This window comes from Strigops habroptila, chromosome 1 (genome assembly GCF_004027225.2).
Source record: "Strigops habroptila isolate Jane chromosome 1, bStrHab1.2.pri, whole genome shotgun sequence".
NCBI lineage: Eukaryota > Metazoa > Chordata > Aves > Psittaciformes > Psittacidae > Strigops > Strigops habroptila.
The window spans coordinates 130,503,719-130,529,959 of NC_044277.2; the positions used below are offsets into that span (position 1 = coordinate 130,503,719).

The 26,241-nt window shown below is 42.3% G+C and overlaps 1 protein-coding gene across 2 annotated transcripts in view; it reads right to left on the bottom strand.

Annotated features, from left to right (window-relative positions):
• The window catches only part of RAPGEF5 (Rap guanine nucleotide exchange factor 5), a 163,642-nt gene extending 137,858 nt beyond the window's left edge, over positions 1-25,784 (bottom strand). Inside the window, exon 1 of one of the 2 annotated variants that reach the window (XM_030486562.1) lies at positions 25,523-25,784. In XM_030486562.1, the coding sequence (XP_030342422.1) occupies positions 25,523-25,708 (186 nt within the window). In that variant the 5' untranslated portion in view covers positions 25,709-25,784. Of the gene's footprint in view, positions 1-25,510 lie in introns of both variants that reach the window. The other variant, XM_030486553.1, reaches the window with a different exon arrangement.
• Between the last annotated feature and the right edge of the window lie 457 nt (positions 25,785-26,241).

The window sequence follows — 26,241 nt, forward strand, 5'->3', positions numbered from 1 at the left end:
TTGAGTTTTCTCCTCATTTTTAGATCTGGGATTTTGCTTTGGCCTCATCTCAACTTCAGAGGATGACTTGCCTACAAGTTGCTTGTGCTTTGCCTCCTGCCCAAGCTGTTCCAACAACTGCTGATATTTCTGCCATTGCCAGCACTGCAGTTGCAGCAGCATCAGCAATGCTCCATACATCTGCTAGCAATTTAATCACCATCAGGCTCAGAAAGAAACAAAGCAAGAGTGTGCTTGGAGCTCCAGTTTAAGTGCTTTCCTCAGCTGGGATTTAGTACAGTGGTAGCAGCCAGCAACTTGTCTACACTAGAAGTCACACTGTAGCACTACAGAAGCAGGTGTAGAAATTGTAGGAAAGTAATAATTTCAAATATGGGCCACAAATGCTTTGCCTTTCTTCTAAGAGCTTCTGATATCCCTGTGCAGTTAGCAAGGGGAAAAAAAGAGAAAAGAGGAAAGAGAAAAAAGAGGAAAGAGAAAAAAGAGGAAAGAGAAAAAAGAGGAAAGAGAAGGCAAAAATAAGATTTTTTTAAAATTATTAATCTAAATTATTCCTGTTTCTAAATCTTTTACAGAGGGATTTTTTTAATAATAAAAGAAGAAAGAAAAGGCAAGATCAGGGCTCTTCCCCCCCAGCAAGTTGTTCGAGCTTCCACTCCAAGTTTTTCAAATAACTGATTTCCCAACTGGTTGCATTACTAAAAATAATGTCACATTGTAACGTGCACTCAAACTTCACCTGTTTTCAGTTTACAACACACTCGTCAATATTTGTCTGTTTGATCAGTGCTTAATTTGCAAACATGCCTATGTTCAACTCCACACTGCTGAGCAGTTCTAAGAACATTTTTGTATACAAATATAAGAAAACAATTGTTCATAGTTTCAGGGCAGCATCCCTTTGTCCCTAAAGAATTCAGGTTGGCACTTGTGCATTCCAAATTGGATTACTTGGTATATTTAAAATTAACCAAATGCTTCAATGTTGTGCTCTACCAGGGCTTACTTCCTAAATATGAATAGCCTGAAAAAAAAAATCTCATTTTGAAATGCACATGGTGTAGCACAGACTACCTGATAATGAGATTGTTTCTATTCCCTGACAGGGGGATTCTGCAACCACTGAACACCTGAATCCTAAATTGGCTAATGTGACCACAAAGGAAATTATATATTCAGACAAATTTCCAACAAGCATCTAAGCATCCAAGCCTAAAATACACTTTCACAAGTATTCATGCTGGAAACTTCTCACGTACCAACCATGAGAGATGGCATACAGAAAAGGATCACAAAAAAAGCTGAATCCAAATTCACTCTCAGTAACAATCACCTGTTTGTGCTTTTCGTTCTTCACCAATCATTCGACTCTAACAATACACTGTTTCAGGAAAAATTAAAGAAAACCACCAGGGTATTTACTTAATTTCCCTCAGGCTTCTCTCCCACTCCATGCACAAATGAAAAAGTAAGTAATTTTTCTGAGACAGATTTCTTTCTCTCATTACAAACCATGACAATGATAGTGCCAAACAGTGATAGAAACTACTGCAACTGTTACAACCGATATAACCCTGTGGGTTTTCATCTTCGAAAAGATTTGCTGGAGTTGCTAAAAGCAAGCGGCTGTAATAATTACAGTTTCCCCTCCAGCCCCAATCTGAACATGAATCCTGGAACAAAGCTGGGCTGTACCTGCCCGGCACACCCTCCTCAACCTGCAACACAAGAAGGCAGCAATTTCTGCAGAAGTAAATGCTCATTTATTCCCAGTGCTTACTCATGCCAGGCAAGGAGTGGGGGAAGGGAGATAAAATTACTGAACAATTCGGCTTATCACTTCACCACCTTGAGGTTTTGCATTTGACATTGCTTGTTAATGTCTAAATCAGGAGTTTTAAGTAGAAATGACATGGGTGCTGTGTTAGGTAGATGAAATGCTACCGCTGTTTGAGGGTGGCTGGATATAGGGAGTGTTGTCATGAATCCCAATCCGTTTCCATGTGGCAGCAGATTTTTCCTTGTGGTTGCTAAGGCACAGCAAGCAGAGTTGGTTGGGAAGCTAGCTGACTTTCAGCAGATATCATTCATATGAAACCGTAGAATGTGCCTGACTTTCTGCCAAATAATATTCATAACAAACAACCTTCCCCCACTGCTCCTCTTGAAACCCACTGTCAGAATTCATAGATAACGAAGAACCACCAACGGAACAGTTCTCTTTCTTTATTAATATTTATTGAAGAGTAAATATAAAACTCTTTAAATTATCTTCTTTATAAAGCAAAGATCTTCACTTGACAATCTTAAACTTCATATACTTAGGTGTAGCATAAAAAGGTAAAAAAAGCTATAAAAAGAAAAATCTGTATTCAGCAGAGCTTGCAACGTAGAATTCCCAGGTGAGCCTGGAAAGGTCTCTGGAGAAACCCAAATGGGTCATTAGTGAAAGGAAACAAGAGTGCATTCTCACATGCTTTCTGTATAAAATGAACCCGCAAAGTTATTTCAACAAAAGGGAAGCCCACAATTCATGGTTCATTCTCACCTCCCCCAAAACAGAAAGGGATCTGCTAAGAAAATGGCTGCTCTTTATAAACAGAAGCAGTGTTTTTAGGTTTAAAGACTTACTTCCAAGATGATGACAGTCAGGAAAGCAATGAGTTTAGAAGCATTTCTGTATTTTCCAGTATGTACCAAACTAAATATTGCTGAACAGGTTTATGCTTTGAATAAAGCTCTTTTTTAGTTAATCTGGCATAAACCAGCCACTTTTAAAGTCTAGAGAGGAGTGCAATTTAGTAGATGAGAGCAAATTTTGTTTGCAATGCCCTTTTCTTTATCCAAAAGGAGTTAAGAATAGGAAAGAATATCATAGAAGGCAATACGGTAGGACTGTCTGATTGCTCTCCTCCCTCTTCTCCCCAGTCTTACCATGGGAGGAAAGCCCTGGCTAAATCCAGCTTCAGAAAGGCACCAACACAGGCCTGAACCTCTCTGTCCATATCCTGTGCCTTGAATAAAGCTGTGGAATCCTGATACAAAAGCCGATTCAGTTTGAGAGAAAGGGAGGAGTTGTGAACCGGCAGATGCCAGGGTTAAAGAAACTTTATGTTCCTTAAAAAACAGAGATGGCCACCTTCCTGCTAATGATGTGTTTCCACAACCAGATTAAAGCACTATAAAAGGAGGCTGCTGACAAACAGGTTGGGTCCTCCCTCCGCCTCCTGCCTCACCTTCCCATCCCACCGCTCTTCTGCTTTGTGCTTTTACACATGTTTGTGAAGCCACGTCCTGGACCAAGCTGAAGGACCAATAGCTTTGAACCGGCTCATTAAATAATGATTCATTTTAACCCAGATCATTTCCCTCCACCAGGTCACTGGGGAGACATACAAACATGATCGCTAGCAAGGCAGGCAGCAGGAGCACAGGCGAAAGCAGTGGGATGGGGAGGGAGGCAGGAAGGGACAGCTGTGCTCAGAGGAAGCACTTGTTTATGCTGAATTAAAACTATCCAAGGAATGATGGTATAAAACATGCCTAATAAATCCTCAGTGTCTCTGCTTTGTCCACATAAAAAGGAAGTTAACTATGCCCACAAAAAATGACAAAATTCACATTTGCCAGTAATGGGGAACTTCGCTTCCCACCTTCATGTTCACGTAAGTGCATCAGTTTAAGTAAAATAGAAATCCCATCTTATTTAACTCCATAGATCAACTGTAGACTGTATAGGCTACAGCCATAGTCTACAATATAGAAACAGAGCTCAAACTAGTTTTCTCTTTCTTGTAAAAACAATAATGGACATTTTCAACTCATATGCCAATAAAATGTTTGCAATGAGAGTTCATTAAATATGAAAAGAAGAAAGAATCAGAATTTTACTGCTTTTTATCATGTTTTACATAACATTAAAATATGCAGAGTATACTTAATTGACTATTCGTGCTCCTTCATTAACCTAACTTTATTGCAACATCCGTGCTCTAGTTTGCCATTTCAGCTATACTTTTCCTAATGCTACCTTAAAAGCTGCACAGTGCATTTCACTCCTCCTGGCTGCCAGCAACATTTCACAGCAAAGCAGCATCCTCCCTTTTTTTCCAGTACAAAATAGGCACTGTACAGACTGTCACCATAAAAAAATCTATCAATATTGCTGCATTTATTTCTCTTTAAAGCTCCTCACCTAATAAATATAGTAGATTATCTTTGTAATCAGTATCTGGTTTCGTTTTGATCTGAAGGGTAGCACACAAGAGCAGATGGGTGGGCGTTTTAGTGATTACTAAAATTTTATGCAACAATTAGTATTTCTAATGATGCAAGTTATAATTAAATAATCATTGTTTGGAGCTTTCCAAAGAATGCATACTGGATATTTCACACTATAATTAAAAAGATGTCCCCAGAGACACGTTACATTTCAGGTTGATGTAAATGAAGACATGAACAAAACAATAAGAAGAAAGGTCAGGAGTAGGAAAATGCAGATTGTCTGGACACTTAAAAGCTTTTCAAAGTACCTCTGTTGGCATATTAATTGTGTTGCCAGCAAAATACCTTCTCACAACACATTTCCAAATAAGAATGAAAGCAGGATGGCAACTTGGCAAAGACATTCGCAAGCCAGGCAGCCCGACTCACAAGCACACACTAGTAAAAAGAAATTTCATGCGGAAATTGTGTGTCAAACACAAGAACAAATGCCCAGGCTGTGCAATCTTCTTCCTGGAGTTTTCATAATTTGACCAGACAAGGTCCTGCACAACTGCTCTGGTTTTGAAGTTAGCCCTGCTCGGACCAGGGGCTGGATCAGACAACCTCTGGGAGGTCCCTTAGGTCCCTTCAAACCGAAAGTATTCCATAATTCCTTCCTGCTCCATCACTCCCAAACACAATTCTGCACCTCCAACCAGCTGCATCAGCCACGGGACACAAAGTCTGTGGAGCTGCAGAGCAACCAGAAACACTTTACTAGATGCATCCTGTGTTTAAAAAAGGCTCTTAAAAACCCCACTTATTTTTATGTTCGCCTTTCACCAAAACTTGTCCCCATCTCACTACCCAGTGTACCAGGTATCAATTGCCGAGGAGCCGACATACCTATGCCATCAACATTCCTGCAGATAACTCTGGTGCCAGAGTTCAGCCTTCAGCAATACACATTTGTAAAAGATTAAATATTACAAAAATTTTAAAGCAGACTATCAATTAAACAAGTAATTCATCTCGTCTATCACTACTGACAATCCATTGTGCAGATGTAAGTTCAAATGCTCCCTCTCTGGTGTCAGGCAAAATCAGCATGGTCAGGTACTTGATTTTCCCCCGTACAGGCTCAGGAGCCTTTTTGTGAACTGCTCCCATGACCCTGCTGCAAGGATGCTCACCTCTGCTGCAAGAGCTATAGCAAGCATTAGAAGGCAAAAAAATATCCCATAGTGCTGCAGCTATTTCAGTGAATACAGATGCAGGAACAAAGCTTCAAGCATCAGCAAATATTCGGCAAATCAGCTGTGAACAACGCTGACAATAATAGCTAAAAATGTCAATACAAAGTATATATATTATTGAATAATAAAATCCATTAAAAACTAATTTTTCAGAAGCAATTTGCAAATAAAGAACCAGTTTAATAGACTTCAATAACTACAGTACATCTAATGTTTCAAGCACAAAAAAACAGTTAAAATTCAACGCTTTGATTATGATTTATGAAAATACCTCATAGTAAATTGCATCAGTTTAATTTACTATTTGACAAATGCCTATATTTCTGTCTTTGGGGCTGTTGGGTTTTTTTGCATGAGCTGCATACATGAATTGCTTTACAAGCATGCAAAGGTATTTTTTTAATGTTCTTCAACATCCCTGCTCTCAGAGAGCTCCACTTTGGCCACTGCCTGCACAAAAGGTAGGTCACCAGGTAATTTCCCAAGCCTTATTCCTAGAAGTAGAGCACAGTTACTCCTTTCAGGTACAAGATGTTGAAATTCTTCACTCTTTTCTTCCGAGAAACTGATTTTCTGATTTTGCAGAGACCAACTGACCTACTGGACAAAGCATCAGGCCATTTAGCATACCTTGGTTTTATTCCTGAACCTGGTGTGGTCACAACCTTCATCAAGTCACTTCCCTTCCCATGGCATGGGAATGACCATGACCGCTTTGCAAAGCACTTACAGACCTCCTGATAAAGATCAGCTATAGAAACACTCAAGCTCCCTGCCGGGTAGCCAGGGTGGCCCCACTCTAAGTTCAAATACCTATAGGACACTCAAAACACAACAAATCATGAATAAAACTGCTGACTTTTGCTTTTCTGAGGTTTTCAGAGAGCGGGAGTGACCTCCAGGCTGGGTGAACAAGCTCTGGTTAAAGAAGCTTGCATTACAGCCTTAACAGTTTGAGAACCTGCAGCGCCATTGTTTGTATTGGCAGCACTTTGTTATGTGACCTCTTGGGAACAATATTAATTTCACTGACAGTAGCTCTTGGCACAAGCTGGTGCCAACCTACTATGGACTGGATAGTGGGAGTTCTTAACCACTTCCAGAACAACAGCTGTAGTTTGCTTTTTTGTAGAAAAACTATTAAAATTTAACTATTTCAGTTTCATGAAGCAGTCAAGGCCTCACTGTATAGAAAGCTTAAAAAGCATTCAATATGCAAGGAAATAAAAATAAAAATTGTTCCCTTGGATCACACAAGCCATTCCTCAGCAAAGTAGATCCAGGAACTCCTCACCTGATCTTGGTAGAGCCTCGGCACTATTTGGAGCTCTGCTACTGGCACCTTCAAACAGTCTGCAGAATGGGATCACACTAACTCTGATAACATCTTTTTTATGCTTGACAACCTTTGGTATGGCTGTTGAAGCAGGAACAAATGAAAACTCAAGTGCACTCCTTCTCCAAAGGGATGTTTGTTACCTCTGAGATTAGGAGGGACTTGAAAAACAAGGAAGTTCAAAAGTCTCTGCCAGTGTGCCAGAAACCACTGCACACCTATCATTCGATCCTTATTACTTAGCACATGAAGTAACATGGGAAGTCGTATGCAGTAACCATTAGATATGGAATAAGATTAGAACATGAACAAGAGTTTAGAATACACAAACAACCACTAAAAAGCAGCTTAGCTAAATTTAGATTTTATTAGACTGAAGTTACAGAATCAGAAAATATCATAGATGCAGGACAAAGATGCGTTTTGTCTATTATTGGACATGGAAAAACAGCTCAAGTGCCAAGTATGTAACAGATACAAGTTTTACTTAGTATGATAAGATCATAACCAAATAATATAAATTACATATCTTATGCAGATTAAGCTATTAAGAAAGTAAAAGATGTGCTCAGCACCCCCATAATGTTACAGAAACAGTTCAGGCATCTTTAGATAGGAACTTCCTTCATGAACAGAACACAGTCTTTGAAGTTAGGCAAGACTTCCACTCTAAAGAGGAAGATTTCCTTACTGATATTCTTTACCCTTAAATTTAATTACCTGCCTTTCTTCTGATATACATAGAATCATAGAATCATAGAATAGTAAGGGTTGAAAAGGACCTTAAGATCATCTAGTTCCAACCCCCCTGCCATGGGCAGGGACACCTTGCACTAAACCATGTGGTCCAAGACTCTGTCCAACCTGGCCTTGAACACCGCCAGGGATGGAGCATCCACAACCTCCCTGGGCAACCCATTCCGGTGCTTCACCACCCTCACTGTAAAGAACTTCTTCCTTATATCTAACCTAAACTTCCCCTGTTTAAGTTTGAACCCATTACCCCTTGTCCTACCACTACAGTCCCTAAGGAAGAGTCCCTCCCCACCATCCTTACAGACCCCCTTCAGATACTGGAAGGCTGCTATGAGGTCTCCACGCAGCCTTCTCTTCTCCAAGCTGAACAGCCCCAACTCTCTCAGCCCGTCTTCATACGGGAGGCGCTCCAGCCCTCTTATCATCCTCGTGGCCCTCCTCTGGACTCGCTCCAACAGCTCCATGTCCTTTTTATGTTGAGGACACCAGAACTGTACGCGGTACTCCAAGTGAGGTCTCACAAGAGCAGAGTAGAGGGGCAGGATCACCTCCTTCGACCTGCTGGTCACGCTTCTTTTATTTTAATTCTTTATTCGTTTAACAATTGTTTGCACACATTTTATATTACAGAAGCACATGGATATGTCACATCATGTCTATAAAGCACTATTCTGAATTTACACGCTGCAAATTTACTCACTCTAAACTCCATGAAGTCTACAACTCTTTCCTACTGCTGTGGAAGTTTGAACCCTCTGTGTGAGGGCTGGGCGTTTCTTTATCTCTTGATATTTTCTAGCTGTTGCCAGGGAGTTTTCTCATTTTGATCTACAGTTTTGAAGGGTAGGATCTCACTCCAACAAGAGGCCTTTGAAAATGTCATGAATAGAACTGGTCCTTATATGGGTTCTCCACACTCAGCATTTCTTTGCAAGACAGCACGGGCGAGGTAAAACAAGGCCTGCACAGGTGATCCCTGCACACCTCCTCAGGCTTAGAATATGTTCAGACGTTTGACCAAACTCAATTTAAGCAAAAAGTCACAAAATTTGACAAGCTACTCATGTGAGATTAATGCCCTCTGTGATAATACTCCAGTCAAATTCATAGAAAAAGGAAGTATTAAACTGTGTTGCACTAAACACTTTATGAAGAAAGTATACATGAATAAACTGTTTTAGGCAGCCCAAATAAATAAACAAACAAATAAATAAATCTTCCTTCAATTTGTCCCACATCAGCCTCTTGTCCCACATGAGGTCATTAATCCTGGTAATTTCCCAGCCCTCAGAAAAAAACCCTCCAGAAAACTAGACCTGGTATTTAAACACAGAGCTCCCATTCCTTTCCTTCATCTTTTATATGCATTAGGAAGTCTTTAAACAATTTAAAAGGCCCATTTTTCTTTTCCTTTACAAGAAAGGTACTATTCCTTAAACAGAAAAGAAACTTCACAGTTTGAAAGCCAAAGAATTAGAAGATTTTTCTAGTTTTACATCTCATTATCTGAATTAATTAACCTTTAATTGCATTTGCAACTATTATCTAGTTTTGCATTCCAACAGAAGTCCTACCATATGATGTCTATATGCTAGTCAATCTTATTCCCATATTCGGTCATATGCAAAAAAAAAATAAGAGTGCTAGAGTCTAAATTAGCATGAAAAACATGCATGTAGTGGGAAAAACAAGTTCATAATATTACAGCAGTGCAGGAATCCAAGGTGAATTGTATGTTATGAAGTTGAACATACATGCTTGTTTAAGATGTATCTCTTGACAAAGAGATTGAATTCTCCATGATTTCAACAAGATCTCTGTACATCAGATGCTGTAACGAAGATTACTTCTCCAGAGGGACAGTTTGGGGCCACAAGATATGGGGATGGTCCAGAAAATATGTATCAGAAGATCATGCTAAGGGATTAACTGTAGTTGGCACAATTCAGTGAAACTCTGTTAAGCAGCCTTCCTACTCAACTGACCATAAGCTTTTGTTTTAAAACAGAAGTCTTTTGGCTTGAAAGTTGTGGGTAACCTTTTAAAGGCTGTTTCAAACTGTGCATGAGGCAGTAACCATAGCCTGCACCTGCAAAATCTGAAATAACAACCCAGAAGGGCACCTCATCCCTCACTGAAGACAGCAGTTGTAGCACTGTAACTATTTTTAAAGAAATACTCATTAGAACATGTGAGAGAGAAGCAGAAGGATGCGATGTGAACATAAGCACACTTATCAGTTGTGAGAACTAGGGCATATAAAAGTAGAATAGCCTCTGCGTTACTCACAGCCAAAGTATAGTGAGGCTTATCCTGAACAAGGCAACCTCCAAGAACCAGCAGAAAGGTCTGTTGATGCCACAGTACAATCAGAGGAAAAGACTCACGCATCACTGCCTTCCTATGAGGTCACATTTCCATCACCTGAGGACAGTCAGTCCTGGCAGACAGTGCTAGGAAAAAGTACCTTTGAGGAATCTCTGATCACCAGACTAAGCAGTAACTCATGCATTCCTGTGCTACTTGGGGCATCATCCTTGCCCTACCACACACACCACTATCAAGGGTTCTTCCAGGATGCCTCTTTACATATCCATGTAAAGCAGCAACACAGACCTGAGCCATCACCTTCTGCTTCACCAGATTGAGTCTTCATCTCAAGATTCTTGAAGGGGTGCTTTGTCCCATGAAAATAAAAAAGCCAGAGATAAACACTGACCATATTTTTTCAGGTCTAGGGGCAAAGAGAATTAACTTTCTTTCTCTTTAATATTTTGCATCATAGCCAATGTTTGCAACATTGATCACTTCAATATGTTGTTATCTTCCTTCCACTTGCCCACTGTATCCTGGTTACCAGCCCACCCAAATTTAAAAGTCAGTAATAAATATCATTTTAAGTCGACAAATGTTTTTTGACCTACGCAAAGCAGGAGGCGGGAGAGGGAGGGGAGGAATGGGGAACTGCTGCCTTTAAAAGTTGGTTCAAGCAAATATGCCCACGGAAGATGCTAATTTGCTAGAGAATTTATACTGAAAACAGGGAAGCAAAATGATCCAGAAAATTACTATACTGCAATATGCCCCACTGCAGGGACTGATCTGTCAGAGACAAGCAGAGGTGCTCTACCTGTGTTTCTATAAATGCTAACAAAAAGCAAGATGTCAGTGACATCCTAACAGTTTGCTGTGATGCTCAGTCTGCCCTCACCAATTCACTAACGAAGCCTGGATGCCCTACCAAAGTAGATAATAACTCTTTACTCTTCCAGCCCCTTTGTCATGACAATCTCAAAAGCCCATCCGGCTCAATAGCTCAGTCTGCAGCAAGGACACCCGAGCCATCGATTAAACTCTTGCACTGGAGCAGATTGATGGCAAATCACCACATACTGTAAGAGACCTTCATTTTGAGATACACTGTCTTCAAGAAACAGTTGACTCTCACCCTGATCAACTTGCTCACTGCTCCATCCTTTCTGATGCCAGCTTTCTAGAGATGACTTCAAACCAGTCCTTGTCTCAGTGGAACCACCAACACCACAAACCACATGGGCTTCACCAATTTTACCTAAGCCAGCCTAAGCCTATGGGATAACATATCTATTTGGTCACCTCTCAAGCGCCAAAAATAACTGTAGCAAAGCTAAATGGAGTTTCAGCATCTTCTTGGTACATCGATACACACACAGACACTTCTTCAAAAAGTAAAGCATGCAAAGATTTTTTTTTTCACTGCTAATCTATTCACTGCCTTTTCTCTATGCAATGCCATAATATCTGTTGTAGGCACTAAACACACCAGAAGTAAACTGCAGAAAGCCTCTGGGACACCATTCCTGGTCAGTAAACCCTTGCCTTGGAATTCTCCTCCCTGCTCCCTCCACCAGGATATGATCAAAAGATCAGATGAGTTCACGAACAACAAAGTAATGGGAACAGGAACACTCTGAGGTTTGGAAGATTACACGGGAGGTTTGTTTGCATGCTTTTAGCATGCCTCATGCTTGTTGACATTTTTAACTTCTCCACTGTGCCAAGAGATAACAATGACTAACTTAGGAGGGAAAAAGTCATGGTATAAAGAAACAAGAAGACACAAACTGAAACTGGAGTTGGCTCAGGCTGAAAAGAAGATGACTCACAGACCCTGAGTATTTAGCTTTGTTTCTAAAAGTCAGATAACACCAAGAACTGCTAAAGCAAGGGATGAAGATTCACTTTGTTTTCTTGCTTTACTCAAATAAAAGATTAAAAAAACAGGTTTCCAGGTTTGGAAGTCTCACAAAATTTACCATCAGCTCTTCAGTGACAGGGGACAGCTTTTAACGCTGGTTTATAAACCAGACAAAATTATTGGCTCTGGATAGCTTCTTTGGAATTATTTTTATTTACAGAATGGAAGAATGTAATTCCTTATCCACTCCCACCATCCTGCTATAAATTTTCTTGTAACACGTCTTGCTATTAATAAGCAACTGAAGTTGGTCCTTTTCTGCAGCCACAGTAAATGGATTCTCAGAGTGTAAGTTTGCATTGCTTTTAGTAAGACCACAACTTTGATTTAATAGCAGTGTTGCTCTGTTTGCTACACTTTGTGCTTAAGTGCAACAGTCCACTACAGGGACATTGTGTGTCTCTGTGTTTAATAAAGAGCTTTACAGGATTAGAGAACAGCTGTCTGTAATGTGACATCCTTCAAAAATCTTTGGTGGTTTAGCTGTTACATAGTTTTGCTCCTAGTAGCAGGTTTACCATAAAGTTGCAAAGACCAAAACACGCTTTTCTCCTCCCTGTTTTATCTTCTTTGATGTACTGGACAGGTAGGTACTTCTTACAGCATATTCTCTACTCCATCATGGCAGGTTTTTAAAGAAAATACTGATAGCATCAGAGCCAAGAGATATTGTTGCAGAGTGCTGCTTAGAGAGTATTTCATAAAATCACAGAATCTGCTAGGTTGGAAAAGACCTTTAAGATCATCAAGTCCAACCATTACCCCAGGACTGCCAAGTCCACCACTAAACCATATCACTAAGGGCCTCATCTACACGGTGTTTCAACACTTCCAGGAACAGTGACAGGGCAGTCTGTTCCAGTACCTGATCACCCTCTTTGTGACGAAATTGTTCCTAATACCCAGTCTAAACCTCCCCTGGCACAGCTTGAGACTGTTACCTCTTGTCCTATTGCTTGTTACCGGGGAGAAAAGACCAACCCCTGCCTCCCTACAACCTCCCTTCAGGTAGCTGTAGAGAGGGATAAGGTCCTCTCAGAGCCTTCTCTTCTCCAGACTAAAGCCCCCTAGGTCCCTCAGCTGTTCCTCCTCAGACTTGTGCTCCAGACCCTTCACCAGCTCTGTTGCCCTCCTCTGGACCCACTCCAGCACCTCAATGACTTTCTTGTAGAGAGGTGCCCAGAACTGAACACAGGATTTGAGCAGCAGCCTCACCAGTGCCCAGTACAGGGGGGCAATCACTGCCCTGGCCCTGCTGCCACACTGATGCTGATACAGACCAGGATGCTGTTGGCCTTCTTGGCTGCCTGGGCACAAGCTGCTCATGTTCAGCTGGCTGCCAATCAGCATCCCCAGGTCCTTTTCCACTGAGCAGCTTTCCAGCCACTCTCCCCAAGCCTGGAGCGTTGCAAGGGGTTGGTGTGACCCGAGGGCAGGATCCCGCACTTTGCCTTGTTGAACCTCATACCATTGGCCACAGCCCACTGATCCAGCCTGTCCAGATCCCTCTGCAAAGCCTTCCTGCCCTCAAGCAGATCAACACTTCTGCCCAAAGATTAACAAAGTTGTTGGTTACTAGTCTGTGTAGAGCCTTCCAGACAGTTGCCCACCATCAAACAGGAGCTTCACCAGTCATGTACATTCTCATATTCCTCACAAGAGCAGGAAAACCTTTGACACAGTATATTGTAACAAAGTCAAGACTGACATGATATTAGCTGGTTTTCTTGCATGTTCAGGGACCCCCTACACAGTAATACTCTACAGTTGGACCTCCAACTTCAACAGGGATAGCATAGATTCACCCCAACACACAGAACTCCTCAAAAGAAGCTAAAACAATCTTTCCTGCAGAAGCAAAATATTGTACTTGATCAAGAAAAAGTGAAGTAATAAGGGACAAGAACAGGATTAAACATGTTGTTTTCATTAAGGAATATTGAGAGATGCCCCAACGTTACAACCTAGGCCGAATGCTGTTTAATAAAATGTATTTTTGATGTCAGTATCAAGATAAACAAATTTTGCTTGTATGATTTTGGTTAGTCACAATCACAACTCTATCAACAACTTTAGATGGACCCGAAGTCCATTATCTGGTAGGTGAGTGGACAACTCTGTGTTAAATTGTTTATCTACATCAAAGGCAAAGTAACACCCATGGAAGGAAAAACTGCTGACAACTTACATGGTTTTAAATTAACTATATCAACTTCAAGAAAGCAACCTCGATGGCTGTGAAGACATTTCAGTGAAAAACTAATAGGTGCCACCAGGAACACTAAAAAGATAGCAAACTGTTAGGATGAAAAGCCTACATGATGGATAGAGGGAGGAAATGGCATGATTTATATAAATCAGTGGTGCAGTCTCATCTAGAATATTACATTCAGCACAAGCCATCACAAGTTCAAAGGGACACTGCAGAACCAGATAGAGTTCAAAACAAGGTAACAAAAATGATTATAGCATGGAAAAAGATACCTAGAGAGGCTGGGATTTCTTGCTTTAAAAAACAGCTGTAAAAAAGAATATATAAAAACTAACTGTACAGAAGTTGGAAGTTCCTTGCCTCAGAGGAACAACAGAAGGGTCACTGAAATTAAAGGTGGGATATTCAAAGCTAATAAAAGGAAATGTTTTCATTAACAGAATAAAACACAACATATTTTTCCTTCCCCTGTAAAGGCATTATCACCAAATCGCACACACAAGCTCTGTAAATGTGAATTCCAAGATGAGCCTGAAGCCCAAACACTAGCCAGATTCATTAAAACGTTGGATTTGTGTATGTGTAATGTGAAAAGCTGTAACTAGAACAGTTAATGGTAACAACCTCCAAGCATCGGAATATAAGGTATCTCTGACTATTTGAAACTGGAAAAAAATAAAGCAATGTGAAAGGCAGACTATACAACACATTTGCCCACACACTCTCTTGAAATCACAAGAAATTTTATATTTGTGGCTGAAACTGTTACCTGTTAGATTAACCTTAAAAATTATGGATATAGGACTAGATGAACCATCATCTTGACCCACTACAATGTTTTTTATCAGCTTCTTCTGAAATAATTGGGGCAAGGGAGGGCAGAGTGTGTGTGTGTGTAATGTACCCCTACTAGTGTAATGTAAATATTTATAGCTACATTGAATTGCAAATAATCAACTTAAAAATGGGATTTTTTTTTTAAGCAGAGCTTCAGATAAATTCTCAGTTTATGCATTCTCTGTATACCGAGGACAGATATCTCAGTGGAAAAAAACAAGAGACATCACTCCTGCTATTCAGCTTGGAGACTCACCAGTTTTAATGCATGTCCTGGCAACCTAAGAGACCTATTGATTTGCAGCCATTCATTCAAGCGCAGTGAAAGCCATAATTAGATAAATAGCTTTAGTAAAACTAATCTGAAACTCATTTATTTTGGGACTGTCTGTTTAATGAGATAAAACAAGAAATTAAATATCTGCTGAATGTTCCTCTTTGTATCCCTCAACACAATAATAGAAATATAAATAAAGAGGTATTCATTTAGCTGCCATTATTATTTTTGCATTTTATGTATTTTATTCCAGCAATTGCTGTCAAAGACAATTACAAAGACACTATTTATGAACTACAGCTCTAACAGGCTGACCAGTTTTATCCGTCTCTTTCATACATATCCTCAGTGGATACTGAGGAATAAAGAGAACAGGTTTTTTAATCATTTGTAAAAACTTTGAGCTGACAAAGTATAGCTTTAGGATGATATGCACAGTATAATTTTTTAAAGTATCAAAGTTCCATTTTTGGACATAATTATGCCATTCTTTGTGAACAGAAGTTAAATTTTGGTTATGTTTACAGTTTATAATACATCTAGCAGGATAATATTTAGTTTCTTAACTATTTTTTTTTTTCTAACAAAATGCTGGGGAAGACTGCTTTGTAGAATTCCCATGCACAAATTTGTGCTAGTATGGACAGGTGTCATCCTTAAATTGAAACACACTTAAACTTGGGATACGCTGTGTCCTCACTTTTCTTTTATGCCAGCTAACCACTAGATTCTGCTTTTGTTCCTTTAGGACTTGCATCTCCCAAGAGTTTTGTCCTGCTTAAGACCACAAATCTCTGTTCGTCCTGCAACACAGATTCAGTAGCAGACTTGCAGCGCGCACCCCAAATTTGCTTTCGCTGCCAAGAGGCTTCAGGCATTGCAGAAATGACAAACTGCAACAAAGCACTGGATTGTACACAAGCTGGGACCCAGACCAGATCTAAGGGATTCTTTCAGCTCATTTCTTCAGCCATCCAGTAAACAACAGCTTTGTGACTTTCAGAGCTAACCATGCATGTGCATTGTTTTTCTCCTCTCCTTTCCATATTTTAAAAATCAATTTATGCACCACTAAAGTGTATTCACCTATGGGATGAAATGGAGCATCTGCTTAACAGCGTGCCATAGCAGTCTATGACAGCAAATTATTACCACAGCCATCTGAAATTACAAAGGGTTTTAGAATTACTGGGTCTAACTCTCTCAGCCACAACTTGGCCAGAAAACCACAATTAAATGCCTATCATCCTAAAATAAAAATTAACAAAACTCAAACACCTGCTCTCCCTCCCTCTCCCTCCCCCAAGCCCATACCATAAATTCTTGATGCTCGCAAGTGGTCTGGATCTCAATTTTCTGTTGGAGGCGGGGTTAGGGATTTTTAATCCAAAATGCAGTACTTCTGCTGGTTTACTGCTCCTCAGTACTGACCTGCACACTTGCATACCATCTATAGCGTGATGAAGGGCTTGCTTTGACAGTGCCCCTGGCTTGGTGCTGCTTGTTCCACAGTCCCAATGACAATGCTGACACAAGTCCTGCAAAGATGCTCAGAAGGGCCAGCCACAGGACAAGCTACCAGCAGATCACAATAAAGCACACACATATAAAACCCACTCCATAATTAACCCACAGGAATGCTGGAGAGATTCTGAACAATTTCTTTCCTTACTGCTCTAACTCATGTAGCCCATGTGTGGCTCAGTTATATAGAGACTTAGGTATGAGGTTCAGGAAGAAAGGAAAGAAAGGCAGCCCCTCAAAATCAAGGTAAAAAAATAAAGTTGCATTCCCCACAATCAATCTTTTAAAAAATACAAACTAGAAACCATCCAGCACTTTAAGCGTTAATGGGCTAATTCAGTTCTAAAATTGAAGGCAAAAAAAATCCTTACTGATGCCATGAATACAGCTCTACTGGTATTTATATAGACTCAAGGGGTTTTTTCCATCCCAATCAGCAGAATATTGTCTTTTTGCACTATAAAAAAAATATTTTTACTTTTAATCAGTTAGCCTGCTGTGTCCTCTCCAGGAAAGTATCTTGTAAAAAAGGAATTCATCAGAGAAAAGTGTATACTGTAGGATTTAAATATTAATAATTGACCCTAGCTTAATACAACAGCCACAAATAGATCATTTTACAAGGTCAGACTAACCCAAAACAAACCCTAAGTTACCTGAGATAAAAGACATAGTGACAATTATGAATAGCTACTGCCTTTTACACCTGGAACTTTAAAATACTCAGATCCTGCTTCCATGGCTTTTAACTTCAGAGCCAAATGACTTAATTTTTATCCTTAAACTTTTGCCAAAAGCATAGATATAATGAGAAATGTTTAAATCAAAAGGTGTCATACATTGAGTTTATACAGGAGATAATAAAAACAAACCTAAAACATTCCACTGAAATGGAACCATGCATATGTACCCTATGGGATATGCAAGGCAGCCCGATTTGGGGAAAAAGAGGTTTAGGAGTCTGCGCATGAAGAGAAGAGCAATGTATAGATAGCCCAGCTAAGCCAGCCCTGAGGGACTACAGAAGAACAGGGCATTCTCACTCTGTCCAGAGCTAAGAGGTGTCCCGTTTTATTTTCAGACCTATAGCACCATACTGAGCTCCAGCCAACATTAAGGCTCTTTTTCTAAGCATTAATACGAACTTCCAACAGAGGATGGCTCACATCCCAAGGAGACGACTGTGTGACCAGACCTACAGCATCGGGGTGCCCAGTGCTCAGGCATAGAAACATAGTGAGACCCATATAGAGTCTCGAGTAGCTCAAGAGAGCCAGACCAAAAGTCTGCATACTGAATCCCACCGTTTCACACACCGGCTGTTCCACCCAGCACCCCCCTGGGACAAGGTCAGAAACCATGGGTGGACAGGAGCACTTTGGCTATAACTGAATAAGCAAATTATGTAGCATAAATATGAAGTTTATACAGTATACAGTATGACATACTTTATACAGTGTAAGTATAAAGTTACATAGTGTAAGTATAAAGAACAAGCACTTTCCTTTCTCATATGAAATATTACTTTGTTAAAGATAAATCTGGCTTATTACAATGGCTTTCTGTGAATTAGCTTAAAAAGATGGCATATTCTGCTTTCCTTTCTTTTTCTTTTCCCCTTTTACAAAGCTATTACTGTCTTTTTCAGCATTTTCATCAGCATAAAAATGCACAGCTTGTTTTGCAATTTCCTCACGCCACAAATGGAATTCAAACCACTGAAGCCATACGAGTAACAACAGCTGAATACAAACCTTAACGGAGTTTGTCATAATTGTATAGTACGGCGTTGTTCATTCATCCTGGCGGCTGGGAAATCTAAGCGTGAATTAACCAATAATACAGGTTTACAACCAAACAAATTAAACTATACAATTCCACAAAGTTAATTTTATTTTCTTTAAATACATAAAGGGGACAATCAGCTCACATTTAAATTGAGGCTTTCATCAAGATGTAACACTAGCAGAAATTTTGCAAATACTCAAATACGTTCCTTTTAATTCCAATGGAGTTGATCTTATTTCCGACATGGATTTCCTTGATAGGTTTCTAAGCCTGCCACATGACAGCACCACATCTGAGGATCTGCAGTCTACATCCCTTAGAAACAGGACGAAAAACAAAACTGAAAGGAGTGAGATCCTTGTTCAACCAGAATTACAAAAATGTGCAGGGCTGATTGATATTTTCTTTCTGAATCCCTAACTGAAGCTGTTATGACCAACACCAGAAAAGGAGCATGAGCATGGGCAAAATTAACTCAAGGTGTTTTCAGCTTGAGCTCTATTTGCAGTTTGGGCAAGGGGTTAAAGGTAAGACCATGTTTTATAGCAGCTGACTGTGGATCCAAGAGGGATTTACTTGGATATGCTCTGGCCAAAACAGATTAAGGGAACAGAACCTGCCCCATAGCTTAGGGCAAGCTGCTGTACTTTTTCTGTGTGGATGTCAATTTTATGCACCTTCCATGAGCAAGAGCCACATGATGGCACCTCTTCCTCATGCTTTGGCAGTGGCACCTCCTAGTGCTGCACCTGGACCTTCCCAAGGATGCTAGAAAGCAGACAAGACATCAGCCCAGGCATTGCCAGCCTCACACCTCGTGCCATTGTAAGACCACAGGCAGTGGGCATCATCCTGGCACCCAGACTAATCCGCGGTCTCAGGGAGAAAAATAACTCCACATTCTTCAAAATTTATCCTAGGGCAGAAGAGGGGGTTTGCCTTCCATTTCACTCATCTGTAGTTAATCAAACCCAGGCATAACTTCTCAGATGTCATAACACATGGGCTAATTAAGAAGTATTCTCAATTTAGTAATTCACTGAACACTGGCTATGAAACAAGTTATTATGCAAATAAACACAAGAGACACTGAAATTCCCCATAGCTAACATGGTCACTGTCACTAAGCTATTTTACTCATTACTCAACATTTCATGTGTCACCAGCCACAGACCTGACAAGTTAAAGGATACTGTGAAAGACAATTATCTTAATCAAATACATTTAGTGGGAATTCATAATAAGCCTGATTACAATAGGAAAAATTCAAGACTACTTACCATGACTATTTTTAGTCACATAATAACTGTCAAAGTGATGGGGGTATTAAGTTACTGAGTAGAACCTCTATGGCAGGCTTTAAAGCAAAATGCCACCAATATCAATCAGCCTACTTCAATAATACTTCCGACAGTAAAATTTTCAATTCACTGAGCCAATCGCTATTTTTGTCATGGCACTGATTTCAGCCAGTACGGTATCTATACACCACAACCCTGCATCTTTCTTATGCAGGAGAAATTCCAAAATTAAAGCCTCTGTAGCATATATAAACATAGGTACCACAGCAATTGTTCTCCTGATTTTTTTCCTCCTCCTGTCATTAACAACATTGGTCAAATGAGCATAAAAGTGCTAGTGAAATGTGTTGATGGCACAAAATTGGAGGCATTGTCAAAGCAAATGTAAACAGAATAGAGTACAAGAAGATCAGGTGACTTCAAGAATTGGAACATCAGGAAGAGTGTAATTCAGCAACATGAAAAACAAGGTCACTCAGGCACTACTAAGCTGAGAAGCTGCCAACAAGGATATGGACTGCTATAAATGTCAGTCGTTAGTGGGAAGTTTACCTGAGTTCAAGGCAGAGCTACATGCTTGGCTCAATCAAAATGTAACTATCAAGCAGCATAAGGTAGCCACAGAAAGGAAGACTGGAAATTCTGAGTATTTCCAGCATGGAATTTCCAGCGTCCTGGCAAAACTTCATCTACAACACTACGGTTTCCCCAATAACAGGATGAATTAACTAGAGGAAAGTAACTTGACTGACATAAGCAACTGAAAGCTTCTTACAAGAGACAAATAAAAGTTTAGCAAAATGTAGGGTGAGAGGTTCAGATACTTCATTTAATTAAAACAGATTGCATATAATTTGATTTTTTTTCCCCTGCCAAAGAAGAGTTGCCTCCAACAGCATGACAACTGCTAGTGCCAGAGTATATGAAAGATATCTCTAATATGCTCCAACCCTCCAGCTATTTTCAGCTCAGGAACCTTCTGCGTCTGATGAGGATTATGTATGTTCAATACATTTTTCTTCCTTGAACCTCTCCACTCTCACCCTGAACTCTTGTAAACTTTTAGCATCCAGACTCTAACTTCTGTGGTTTATTTTCAACCTGTAACCCTACAGTCAGTTTCCATCCTGACACATACGTACAGCAGAGCTGTCACTCAGAGCTAAGGTGAAGACAGTCTGAGAATATTTGTATGGCCGAAGACCTCTAGGAACCTCACAAAAGTCATTACAGGGTCTCAGAAGAGAAAATAGTCATGGTATCTCTTCAACTTCCAGCAAGCCAAAAGGCATGCCCGATGGTTTGTAGAGGGCCCGAAAGATCTTTCACAATATCAGAGTAATGGGGCTTGAACCATGACATCCAAAAGGTTTTCCAGCTCCACTACTGTGACAAACAGCAACATCCATGCTCACATATAAAAACAGTATTTCACTTCTGCATAAATGTGAAGCTAGAAAGCAGAGGAGGTCATTAAAACTATGTGTGTGTGTGTCTCTGTGTGTGTGCGTGGTAATTCCTCCTCTGATTTCTGAGCATTTCCCTGCTCTCTCAGGAGACACTCAGGAGCAGCATTAGCTCCATTAAGAGTGCAACCGAGTGTGGTGAAAAGGATCTTTGGCAAGGTGGAGTGACAGCTATACCGATGTGCCTGTGGGACCTCACCACTGGTGTTTCTGGTGCTTCCAGGGATAGGAACCTGTATTTCATCACTAATTATAAGAAAAAGGGGAGGAGAGGAAGACATCTTTGGCAAGAACCAGAAGAACAGCAAAGACACTTCATAACCAAAATACTCATGCTTATTACGTGTATGCTTAACATATACCTCAAGGAGGCAAAGCAGGAAACATAAAGGTCACAGTTTCTTAAGATTCTGAGAAAACACATGGCAGAGGGGAATGGTGCCACAGGGCACAGTGACCCACTGCAACAAATCCCTCCTCTGCCTCTGCACAAGCTCTGGCACGCACACACACAACTACCACAGCAAAATATTGGACCATTTCTGCTGTTTTATCCAGCAGAAACAAAGATGCACCAGGCAGAGGATAAGGAGTAAAACCCACACCTCACAGCTCACTGTGCAACTGCAGCCTAACCACCAGTGCTGTCTCAGGTATCTGTGCTGCACCTGCCCCAAGACTGAATTTAAGGAAAAACACTATCGGGGACAAGGCCAACATCCAGTTCAAAGTTCAGAAGCTTTAATGGGCTTCCCTAGCCAAGGAACTGGAGGTTGGTTTTATTTAAATGACAGAAGCAGTAGAGTGCATTGGTATTTACCTGGCTCCACAGCACACGAACAATGCAGCAGGACAGCTACTACAGCTTTTCTACAAGGTGTTTTTCCACCTCTAAGTTTTTCACATGTATTAAAATTGGATGTATCCCAACATCCAATATAAGCCAATTGATCCAGAAAGCCAAACATACCCACTTGTACTCCAGTTCTTAGGTTCCCTGAGCCGAGAGGGAAGTGCTTATTTTGTTACATTACATTTCAGTTACTCCCATCTCTGGTCACAATTTTCAGATAGTTTAGTGCCAAGGACTGAGAGGCCCAAACAGATTTTAGAAGCTTATTCCACCCCATATTACTTTGCAAAATGTATTTGATTTTTTTTTTTTGTATATTACCCTCTACCACACAAAGCAATGCTTTCCTCCCCCCTCACCACAGGAAGTATTTGAAAAGCAAGCAGTAAGGTACATTCTTAAAAGAGTTACAGCACTCTTAACACTTCCATTACATTTTATTATCCATAGTCCCCAAGCATGCACACATGTGGGTTATCCCTGCTTCATAGATGTGGAAGCAAACTGCACTGCAGGCAGTCCCTTGGCGAGTCAGCATCAGAGTCAGACCCCCTGTTCAGGGGTCATAATATTTTTCTAGGAAATTAAACAAGCCAGAATTTCAGCTGGTCAGCATTTACTTGAAAACAGCGCACCTAAGAGAGCAACATTCCTGATGAAACCAGCTGGACAAATAAGACTCTCAGCTTGGTGTTTGAACAAACAAAAAACCACAAAGAAAAAGTCACTGGAGAGGAAGATCAGACTAAGGTTGTTATTTTTTTTTTTCCAAAGGGAGAGATGGAATAGACATTTCATAAGCAAACAAAACCCTCCAAAAATTAACTTTGGATTAACTTGAAATATTTTGTTGAAGTAAAAAAAAAAGGAATCTTTGTTTTATATTTGTGTTACTCAACCTTTCTCCTACCTTAAGACCTTTTTTAAGAGTCATGTTTAAAAGGGAAAGTATAAAGAAATGCTGCATTTTATTATTCTAACATATTCTTTCACTCTCCCAAATACTGTCATTTTCAGGGTTGAAGTTCTTCTCTACATTAATACAAATACGTGAAAAGTGTTATGTCCCTAAAATTCCATTTCTTGGGGGGAAAAGGCACATGCACAGGACACTACCAACAGAGCCAGACTGCTCCCTGGAGAATTGCACATGTGGGAGAGACCATCCATGCACCCCAGGTGCCCACTTTGCTTCCAAAGGGAACAGGTGACATTAATGTCACTACTGGACTCTTAGCACTACCTGCACCTCAGAACACCCCACCAGGCACTTGTGTTACTGAATAACTCCATTTCAGAAGAACTCCTGCAAACCCAGAGATGGCAGAGCACAGCAGTCCGGTTCTCCATGCAGGACTAAGCCACAGGCCAGAAGGTCCTGCCGGAGCCATACAGCATCTCCACACAGCATCACCCATTGATCCAAGATCTGCTGGGTTGACCCCAGACCACCTTACAAACTCACCATCCTCCCTCCAGCCTGCTTCCTGCCAGGACAGACAGTTCAAGAAAAACTTTGCAAGATGACCCACAGGGTACTGCGAAGTGAAGCCACAGATGTCACCACCACTAAATCTGTCACTCTGTGTTTGCTGGTCCGTAGCGCGGCACATCAGCAAAGACAGGCAGAGCCTCAGCTGGGACTGTATGAAGCAAGGCTAGACCAAGGCTGCGGGAAGCATGACTGAGGAGCTGCATGACCCAGGAGCTACCTAGGCTTCTCACCAGGGTGTTAACTCACCCACCCCAAATATTTACAGAGTAACTGCTGTACCACTCGTCAAATGCTTTCAGTAACGCTGAGGAATAACCATGAGGATAAAACAGCCTGCTCTGCATGGCGGCTCCCTGAAGCCTCATGAATTTGTTGTGCTAAAACTGCTTCAGACCCGCCTGCAAGCAAACACCTTTACCAGCAGCAGTTCTACACTGCTTCTTACCTCCTCACTGCACACTTACTCCACTCCTTTCGTAGTATGCTTTTAAAGTGGAACAAATTAAACTCAATTCAGAAAAGGACTCATCTTCATTGGAAGAAAGATATCTGTTGTAAACATCCTGTTAGGGCAGAGCACGACTTGGCTATTTCAGATTAATTGAATCCCCTCAGCTCTGTGTTCATATGGACAATTTGTCATTTTGGATTACTATTTCACCTGAACAATAAAAATCATTAGGCATCTCCATACAGACTAGTCTTTATCCTGTGGATTAAACTTCTTGAGGAAAGAAATTAATCTAGAATAGGAATCTTCTGAATAAGAATATTACTCAGAAATAGCTATTCTGCTGTAAATTTATATGCCACCTCAATCCTATTTATCTTCCTTGTGTGTACATCTTCTTATAACAAACCATTCACCCAGGAAGTTTGGTGTTAAATTCACACCCCACTATATTTCACAACAACTTCCCCATGCAGAGAAAGCATTTATTTACATGGGTAAAGTACTACAAAGTTGATGAGGGTACAAATATACACTGTGCTGACTTATCCCCACCAACTCCCTCCACAGGCACATTTATCAGTGCACCAAAACCACACAGCAGCTTACTTGATTCCCCACTTAGACACACCCAACCCCATGCAGGCAAACCCACCCCTTCATTTTGACTACTCAGATGGTGAGTTGCTGTCCAGTTTTTGACCTGCAAGTAAGGTTTGCCATGACCTGACAGCAATGCCACTGGCTCCATATGGCTCCAGTCACAGCTGGGAGATTTCACAGGCATAAACTGTGGTGTCGTGCTGTACTTCACCAGAGCACTGCCTGCACTGTAAAGCCGTACCACCAGCCTTTCTAAAACTGAGTGAACTTGAGTGACATTTGCGTGTGGATTTCCACGATGCCCACGATGCACAGCCTCAGTGTCTGGAGGCACACAAGACTGGGGACCGAGTGTGCCCAGGAAGGCGTTCCAGCTTCAACAGCTCTAGGGCACACTGAAGTTCACTGCTTTAACACACGTTTGCATAAGTGTCCGAGCACACCTGCACAGCACCTCCTGTCACACGAGAGCATGCACTGGCGCACACACGTTCTGCCGCATGAAAGGGAAAAGGATGGAAGAGCCACACAAGAAACCCGTAGATGGGACAGGGACACGCGCTCTTAAATACCCTTGCTGGGATTTAATTTTCAGCCACAGCGGGCAGACGTGGGCCGAGCCCGCGGCCGGCCCGCGGGCACCGCGACCGGGGGCCGCCGAAGTGCCGCCCCGCCCGACCGCAGCCGCCCGGTAGCCGTGCTTCCCTCCCTCCCTCCCTCTCTCCCTCCCGGCGAGCAGCCCTCCGCGGAGGGCCAGCGCCGAGAGCCCGCGGCCCGCCCCACATCGCAGCCCGGCCGGGGCCGCTGCGGGCACCGCCCCGCCTGCCCCGGGCACCGCCGGCAGGGCAGGGCAGAGCAGGGCGGGGGGCGGCCCCGGCGGGCAGGCGGCCCCCGGACCGCCCGCGGGCTCACCCGCTCACTCACCCGGCCGGCGGCGACGGCGCTCTTCCTCCGCAGCGTTAGCCCGCTCCGCAGCAGTGCCGGCAGCTCCCGCAGCTTCTGCCGCAGCTGCACCGGCGGTGGCTCCTGAGCTCCGCCGCCGGGGCTCCAGCTGCGGGTCAGCTCCGCGCCCTCACACGGCGACGGCATCTTCACGGAGCCCACGGCCATGCCGCATCCCTCCTTGCCGGGCTGCGGCGCGCAGCCCCGCTCTGCCTGCCTGCCCGCCCGCCCCTCGCGTCGCCCCAGCCCCGCTCCCACCCCCCGGCAGCGCTCGCCTCGCACGACCCGCTCGCACACCTTCCCCCGGGCGGCGCAGGGAGCCCTGCCGGCCCTCCACCTCTCCCGCCCCGCGCCGCGGCTCCGGCAGTGATAAAGTGCAGGTAATGAGGAGGGTGGAGGAGGCGCGGGCAGGAAGAGGCAGAAAGTCCTGTTAACTCCTTTGCGCTCGGGGACTGCCGCCCGGGCCGTGTCCCCACATCTCCTGGTGGCCTGCGCCCAGCAGAGACCCTGTACCCACGGGGAGGACAGGGAGAGTGACCAGCCCTCTCAGGGACGTCGGGTCCGAGCTGAAGCGAGAGGGATTCAGGCTCGCCCAGGGGCTGGGCGGCCACAGGTCCCTCCTGGAGGGTGTGAGGCCAGGCTGGAGGGAGACCCCCGGTGCGATCCCAAAGCTGAGCCTGCCTGGGCTGGAGGCCGCCCGG